This window comes from Xyrauchen texanus, chromosome 20, assembly GCF_025860055.1.
Source record: "Xyrauchen texanus isolate HMW12.3.18 chromosome 20, RBS_HiC_50CHRs, whole genome shotgun sequence".
In the NCBI taxonomy this organism is placed as follows: domain Eukaryota; kingdom Metazoa; phylum Chordata; class Actinopteri; order Cypriniformes; family Catostomidae; genus Xyrauchen; species Xyrauchen texanus.
The window spans coordinates 40,280,067-40,288,898 of NC_068295.1; the positions used below are offsets into that span (position 1 = coordinate 40,280,067).

General features: G+C 43.8%; 1 protein-coding gene across 1 annotated transcript in view; it reads right to left on the reverse strand.

Annotated features, from left to right (window-relative positions):
- Positions 1-7,978, reverse strand: part of LOC127660547 (pleckstrin-like) — a 29,995-nt gene extending 22,017 nt beyond the window's left edge. Inside the window, exons 1-4 of the mRNA XM_052150867.1 lie at positions 7,842-7,978; positions 1,649-1,804; positions 1,383-1,564; positions 357-448 (exon numbers count right to left, since the gene is read on the reverse strand). Coding sequence (XP_052006827.1) covers positions 357-448; positions 1,383-1,564; positions 1,649-1,804; positions 7,842-7,883 — 472 coding nt within the window. The 5' untranslated portion in view covers positions 7,884-7,978. The remainder of the gene's footprint in view (positions 1-356; positions 449-1,382; positions 1,565-1,648; positions 1,805-7,841) is intronic.
- Positions 7,979-8,832: the final 854 nt, after the last annotated feature.

Consider the following 8,832-nt stretch of genomic DNA (forward strand, 5'->3'; position numbering starts at 1 on the left):
CATCATTCCAGAAATGAGGGCGCTCCAGCCGACCTCCATCCCCTTATGACACAGGTTATGTGTCTATTCTCAATATCGATGACCGCCCAACGTCCAAAATACAGAGTCTGGGGCAAAATGAAACCCGAGTGCCCAATACATCACACACAACTCTGAACCTTCAATCAAAACTCCTGGATCTTAGCACACCCCCAAAAGACATGGGTTGTGTCTAAATCCTCTGATTGTTATGTCTTTAAGAGCAAGCCTATACATCACACATTTATTCTTAAAATAAAAATCTCAGCTCATTTTGTATTTTAAATCTTGGACTGTGCCTTAAACCTGATCAGAGTATGTCATTAATGGTATCTTACCTGTGAAACAGTGATTAAACTGTCTTTTATCCTTCTCTAGCTTCAGCTCTTTAACCCCTGTTTCTTGATCTTTCATAAAAATATACAGCTCACTGAAGAAAAACAGAAAAAGGCAAGGTGTTAAAGGATTTATAATGTTCACAGACTCTTTGTAACTTTTTTGATCGTTTATTTATTATATTGTAGCTATTGCAGATCTCAGCCACTTTTTTATCCAAGCAATTTAACATTGATCATGTTTTACATGCACATCATATTCTGATTAAAGTACTTTATTCTGGAAACCGATGTTTACTTGCTCCACAGCTATTGTAATATTACTGTATACATGTAATCTGCATATTCCAAATTCATTTTCATCAATTCTACACAGTAACTTAATCTACTCATTAATTTTCATTAAAAACAGCTCACAAAAGTGCAATGAATTGTAAAATGTAGGCCATGAGTGCAGATATACATTAACAGAGGATATTCTGAATAAGGTGTTTCCATGATGTAGTTGTAATATTACAGCATACATATTTTTGTATTTAGAAACTGGAATATAGTCTTAATCGGGTTATAATAATCGGGTTAACATGTTTCCATGCAATGTTGGGTTTAATCTGATTACAAAGTTGTTCACTGTAATCTAATTACTTTTCAAATGTAAAAAATATTTGTAATGCATAAAATTTTCCATTTGTGTATTCAGATTACAGTTACTGGTGCATTACTTTTAGTACATAGCTTGTAACTCATTTCTAAAATAATGTGAAAAGTGTTTTTGAAATAACAAAGCTAAAGGAGTAATTAGTAATAATGAAGTATTGTACTAGATTCCTTTTTGAGTAACTTGCCTAACACTGTTTACATGACACATACAAAACTGTAATATAACCAAATTTAAAAAATATGAATCAGTATTTTAATGTGCATGTACAGTATGTAAATGTGGTCAATGACAACAAACAGAATGAATAGAGTGACCAGTTTAAAAAGAATGATAGATTTTTCCAAAGAAATGGAATCATGAGGTTGTACCTGAGGTTAACATTTTCCGGTAATCGAATAGATTTTCGCGTTGACTTCCTGGCAAACTTCTTTCCCCCCTCTATACATGTGATTGCCCTCTTGAGATCTTTCACCCAAAGCTCTCTTTCCTCAAGATGGGTTGCTTGAAAGAAATGGTCCTGGTTCTTAGCTGAGCTGACCTTAAACACTAACTGTTGGAAAAACATTGAAGACATTAATGATAAAAATCCAGATAAGTCAGCAGTATTGGTATAAGAGCCACAGGATTGCTTCACCATTCTTTTATTGAAATCATGGCACGGGCTGTTTATAGCTGCTCCTTTCATAGGGATCATTCCCTTTGGACTGCTGTCTGTCTTCTTCTTGTAATATTCAATAGCATCGTCTGCTAACACCACCCATACTGCCTTCCATGAGTTCAGCACTGTACCCTGCAGAACGAAAGAGCACTTTACTGATCAGTCTACCTTAAATAACTATTGTGAGTATTACTGACTGAATTCTAATTCACTAGTATTGTCAAGCTTAGAATACTAACACTGTAGTTAATATCTGTATGTGGAGCGGAGGGGGGCGGGGCCGGTCGGAATATCGCGCGCCCGGTCCCCAATCGGCCTGATGAGGTGCGCGAGGGATAAAGGCGGCCGGTGACGATGGTTCGAGAGAGAGCGAGAATTACGGGCATGTCCGTCATGTGTGTTTATGTTTGTGCTTTTGGTTTAAGTTTCTCATTAAAATATTATTTATGTTGACAAGCCGGTTCTCGCCTCCTCCTTGCCCATCCTTTAACTGTGTTACACTGTAGTAGAGCAAGACTAGGTACAATTGTCACAGGGGACAACTGTAATGTTCATAATTTTACTTAAATGTAGTCTTTCTCAAAGTAGATATTTCAATGATATATTGCAATTGGAAAATATGTTTCTTTACCAAAATAATTTTTTAATTAACAATTAAAAATAGTTTTTATTGTCTCCACTGTCCCCTACAGGTAGTAACCTAGTTCTGTACATTGTCAGATGTATACTTCATATACACCGATGAAACAAATACATTATGACCACTCACAGGTGAAGCGAATGACGTTGATCATCTCCTAACAAGGCCACATGTCAAGGTCTGGGCAGATTAGATGGTAAGCGAACAATTAGTTCCCCGTCTGTCGCTTACTTCGACGTTGTGTCGAAGAAGCGACACTAGGGGTCTCTCTTGAGTGCCGATTATGCCTCTGATCTATGAAAAAAGGCCAATGGGAATTAGGCAGACACTATTTGCATACCCTGCCCCTGGACATACAGGTATAAAAGCGGGCAAATACGGACCACCCGCCCCCCGGCACGCTCGTTGACTCTCGTCCGTGCTCGAGGCAACAGCAGCTCGCCTTACAGCCAGCCTGCCTATCCTCTAGAGTTTGAGGTGGATGAGCTCACCGCTACATCGGATAGCGCGGCGTCTGACGCGGATGACTCCCCTGGGCTGCCAACTTCGGGCCTGCACGCACAGGCTGAGGCTGAGGCTGAGGCTGACGCGCGGATGTCCGATATGCTTGCCCGGGCCACCACCAGCGTGGGGCTCGACTGGAACCCTCCGTCCTCCCCACAGCCATCGCGGTGGGATGACTGGTTCCTGGGGGCTCCGTGCCGCTCACAGCTGCACCCCTCTCCACACGTCGCAAAGCCATTCGCTTATCCTCTTTCGCTACCCTCGACGGCAGAGCGGCCCACAGGTACACGGCGATTCCTCAGGTGGATAGGGCTGTTGCGCTCCACCTATGTCCCGAAAACCCTACCACCTGGCTGGGTCGCCCTGTACTCCCCTCCAAGGCCTATAGGACAACGTCGTCACTGACAGCCAAAGCCTACAGCACCACCGGACACGCCACTTCCGCCCTGCATGCCATGGCCCTCCAGCAATAACCAGGCCAAGGCACTCAAAGATCAGCACAGGGGTAGCCCTAATCCCGACACACCTCAACAGTCCCGGCACGCTGGACGAGTCCAGAGGACGCCGCTACAGGACCTCCTCCTCAGTCACTAACCCGCTCCCTGCCGGGTGTGCGGAGCAAGGTAAGTGCTTCGAGTCTTTTCTCAGCACCAGAGCCTTGGGACGCATCCGTGCCTCCCAATGCAAATACTACCTGCTCCGCCCTGCTGCAAAGCCCCACCGGGTACGTCAAAAATAATCGTCCCTTTGGTGCCCCTAGCACGGAGCTTGGATGCGTGGCTTTCACTTCCCAACCCGTCACATTGGCTGGCCCAGACCATTCGACTCGGTTACGCAATTCAGTTTGCCAGGCCCCCGCCCCCCTTCGCGGGCGTCCGCTTCTCCGCAGTACACGGCGAAAATGCCAAATACCTGCGCACGGAAATCGCTACTATTCTACTCAAAGACACGATAGAGCCTGTCCCTCCAACCGAGATGAATAAGGGTTTCTACAGCCCTTACTTCATCGTACCCAAGAAAGGCGGCAGCTTACGACCGATCTTGGACTTGCGAGTTTTCAACAGGGCCTTGCACAAACTCCCATTAAAAATGCTCAGCAAAAACACATCCTAACTTGCGTCCAACATCTAGATTGGTTCGCAGCGGTAGACCTGAAGGACGCGTACTTTCACGTCTCAATTCTGCCTCGACGCCGTCCCTTCCTACGGTTCGCATTCGGCGGCCAGGCGTATCAGTACAAAGTCCTCCCCTTCGGCATGTCTCTGTCCCCTCGCGTCTTCACGAATGTCGCAGAGGCAGCTCTTGCCCCGCTCCGAGAAGCCGGCATCCGCATACTCAATTACCTCGACGACTGGCTCATACTGGCCCACTCCCGAGAGTTACTGTGCACTCACAGAGACCAGGTGCTCAGGCACCTCAGCCGCTTGGGGCTTCAGGACAACCGACTCAGTCTGAATGATGGACTGTCTCGCCACCTTCAGGCCAGGTACAACGGTCCCTTTAAAACTTTTCCAGAGGGGCATATGGCATCCTCCCGCGGCGGTCGCGCCACTGGGGTTGATGCATATGAGACCGCTTCAGCACTGGATTCAGACTCGAGTCCCGAGACGAGCATGGCGCCACGGCACACACCGAGTAACAATCACCCCCGCCTGCCACCAAACATTCAAACCCTGGACAGACCTCTGCTTTTTACGGGCAGGAGTACTGGAGCACAACTGAACGATTCGGCAAGGCCCAGGTTGACCTGTTTGCCTCCCAAGAGACCTCCCACTGCCCGTTCTGGTATGCCCGAACAGAGGCTCCCCTCAGGGCAGACGCGCTGGCACACAGCTGGCCCTCTGGGCTGCGCAAGTATGCATTTCCCCCAGTGAGCCTTCTTGCACAGGTGCTGTGCAAGGTCAGGGAGGACAAGGAACAAGTCACCCTAATGGCTCCTTACTGGCCCACTCGGGCCTTATTCTCAGATCTCGTACTCCTCGCAACAGCCCCACCCTAGCAAATTCCCCTGAGGAAGAACCTTCTTTCTCAGGGACAGGGCACGCTCTGGCATCCGCACCCAGACCTCTGTAACCTCCACGTCTGGCCCCTGGACGGGATGCAGAAGATCTAGCTGGTCTACCACCTGCCGTCGTAGACACAATCAGCCAAGCCAGAGCCCCCTCTACTAGGCAACTTTACGCCCTGAAGTGGCGCCTGTTCACAAATTGGTGTTCTTCCCGGGCTGAAGACCCACAGAGGTGCACAGTTAGGTCAGTGCTCCTGCAGGAGAGGTTGGAGGGGAGACTGTCCCCTTCCACCTTGAAGGTGTATGTTGCTGCTATCGCAACCAGAGGTTAAATCCTTCCCGGCAAAGCCTGTTCCCCTCCTGGGATCTCTCAGTGGTCCTCACGGGCTTCCCAAGAGACCCCCCTTCAAGCCGCTAGAATCAGTTGGACTCAGGGCCCTCTCTCTAAAGACTGCCCTGCTGATCTCGCTCGCCTCCATCAAAAAGGTCGGGGACCTGCAAGCGTTCTCTGTTAGCGACACTTGCCTGGAGTTCGGTCCGGCAGACACACATGTGATCCTAAGACCGCGACCAGGCTATGTGCCCAAGGTTCCTACCACGCCCTTCAGAGACCAGGTAGTGAACCTGCAAGCCCTGCGCCGGGAGGAGGCAGACCCAGCCCCTTCGTTGCTGTGTCCGGTACGTGCTTTGCGTACCTACTTGGACCGCACGCAGAGCTTTAGACGTTCTGAGCAGCTCTTTGTCTGCTTTGGTGGACAGCGGAAAGGGAACGCTGTCTCCAAACAGAGGCTTTCCCACTGGGTGGTGGACACCATTTCATTGGCCTATCACACCCAGGCCGTGCCCTGGGCAGGAGTAAAGACCTGAGCGACTTTGACAAAGGCCAAATTGTTATGGCCAGATGACTGGGTCAGAGCACCAGGATGCACTGTGGGAAGACGACAAGCCAGTTGCTCTGGGCAATGTTCTGCTGAGAAACCCTGGGTCCATTCATGTGGATGTCAAATTGACACGTGCCACCAACCTAAACATCGATGCAGACCAGGTACACCCCTTCATGGCAATGATGTTCCCTGATGTCAGTGGCCTCTTTCAGCAGGATAATGCACCTGCCACACTCCCAACTCACATTGTTGGGGAATGGTTTGAGGAATGTGATGAATTGTTCAACGTCTCAAAATTCCCCAGATCTCAATCCGATTGAGCATGACCTTGGTATGTGCTAGACCAACACCAAGTCCGATCCAAAGCGGCTCTATCTCGCAACTTACAGAACTTGAAGGGTCTGCTGCTAATGTCTTGGTGCCAGATACCACAGGACCCCTTCATGGGTCTTGTAGAGTCCATGCCTCTGCGGCTCGGTGTTGTTTTGTTGGCATGCAGAGGTCCAACAGCATATTAGGCAGGTGGTCATAATGTTTTGGCTCATCGGTATATATTTTAAAGGTCTTCTGTCTTATGTGAAATATTTAACTTTTTACTTCATTTTACATTTAACCTTTTACACTGAATTTGCAGTATAGCCTGTTTGCAATATGTCAGCACTATTTGCAGCCAAAAAATAAAATGACAACACATGTTTTTGTAACCTATATTTTGTCACATTAGTCTGTCAGATGAACAGAGTATGACATAAAATTACCGCATATGCCAGTTGTCTTATTCCCATTTCAAGAAACCAGCATATTGGTTTAATTGGCAAATGGCAATTACGTTAAACTGTTTACAAGACACCTTAGAATGAAACCAAATTCCTAATATTAATCAGTATTTTCATGTGCATAATTACTTGGTTATTGATAACAAGCATAGCTAATGCATAGAATCACCAGATTTCAAAACAGTTTATTGCTGAAGACATTACAAATATTTCTTATCTGATAAAGTTTTGTAAATGGAATCAGAAGGTAATACCTAAGGTTAACATGTTCTGCTGATTTTCTTGAACCTTTATTTTTCCAGGTTAGTCACTTTCAGTTCTTTGTTTTAGCTGACACGTAGTGTAGTTGTCAAAATTCTACTTCACTTTTGGATGTCATACCCTGATGCCCAAATTGCCCTGTATTTCACTGCAAACAGGACATTTTGTGAAATCAAAAAGTTCACTCTCAGCAGAAACTGTTTTATAAAGAACCCTATCACTCGTTATTTATTTCAAAAGAACCCTATAGAGTAAAATGTGAATTAGAAAAATGAAACTTGTACAGACAAAAGTGTGCATTTCATAATGCGATTCTATTTTTGGAAAGGGAGGAGGTTATTTCCATTTCCGTTCCTAAAATTGACCAAGTTGTGCAGGCTGCATCATAACTTCATGGAAAAAATGACAAAATGTCAGCAGATGATAACAGTGTTTAGAGGTCAGTCTCGACTTTCAGTCAACATTCAGTAGCTTATCTTGTAATATGGGTCTCTGAAGATACTTCAAAGGTCTATCAAAACATGTTTTTCTGCAATTTTAAGTTTTTCAAAAAACATACTGTTTCTAACTCCTCCGAAACTGTTTGTCAGATTCGCATTCTATTTTGCATGTATCATCTAGAGACCTTCAAGACAAAACTATATCAAAATAATTTTGATTCGTCAAATCATTCAGAAGATATAGGTTGATAAGTGAAGTGGGCCGTGGCCAAAAATGAATTGGCTTATATCTTCTAAACAATATAAAAAATATTTTCATTAAGTTTTGTCATGAGGGTCTCTAGATGATACATGTCAAATCTGGTGCGAATCAGACTAATGCTCTTGGAGGAGTTATAAAAAGTCAAAAGTAAAAAAACTCAAAATGGAAGAAAGTCATACAAGTTTGGAACAACATTATGGTGAGTAAATGATGACATAATGGCAATTTGTTGAAATATCTCTTTAAAACATCAGGTTCATAGGATCTCAGTTAAAAAGCTTGAGTATCCCTGCACCGAGAACTTCCATATGACAAACACAACAGAATATCATAGAAAAGCTATTATTGTTCCTCAGAATTACAATGAAATGGAAGATAAAACTCCATCTCTTACCTTTTTCACCAAGTATCCCTCTCTTATTGTTGTGGGTTCCATAACTAAAAATAGCTGTTTATCTTCTATAGGGAGTGATGAGTGTGAGAACCATGCACTTCAGTAGGAGAATTTATGTCTCTAACGTGTGTGACCTCATTTGACAGTTATAGACACATTTTGATAAAAAAGGAAGTTGCACGTTGCCTGATAGTCAACTTCATGGTCAGCTAGTTTCCTCTGTATTTCCAACAAACAGAACAAATTATTATGAGGGTAAATGACAGCCCTTTCATTTGTATATGATTATGAATAAGCTTATTATGTTGTGCTTTTTCAGTATTTGAATTTTTTTTTTTAACAAATGCCCATTTTGGTCATAATATAAATTCCAATAATAAATTATATAAGTGTATCTGTATTTACTAGCTAGAACAAAATATTCTATACCTATTCCTCCCTAGATTAGTCATATCTGAAGAACCACACATTAACAGCTTTTTAAACTTCAGAGAACCAAATAGCCAATTGAAGAACCAATGAACTGGTTCTTGATACAAAGGTTATTTACTGAATCTACAGTGCTGCAATGAACCATTGAGTTGACTATATTTATAAAGTTGAAGTGTGTCTGCCTCTTTAGCATTACCAAACAGAATTTCAAATTGAATGGGTAACAGGAATGTTCCTTTTGTTAAGGGATGATAAAGGGGTTCATTATTGACTCATAATGCATGTACAGATACATTATCAATCATTTACTGTATTTGCTGTTATAACAACATGCAAAAAGGGTGACTTTCATGCATTACCTGCCAAACAGTGAGCCATTTTACCTCACATGTTATAAATGCTAAATAACATTTATTCAACATTAATAACCTATTACAATATATTTAATGTAAAGTGGAAACCCATGAATTGAGGAGTTGCCAACATTATAAACCTATATAAATAAAGTTCAGTATGGTTTAATGGTCATCAGGCTTCATTATATTATATATACTGCGAA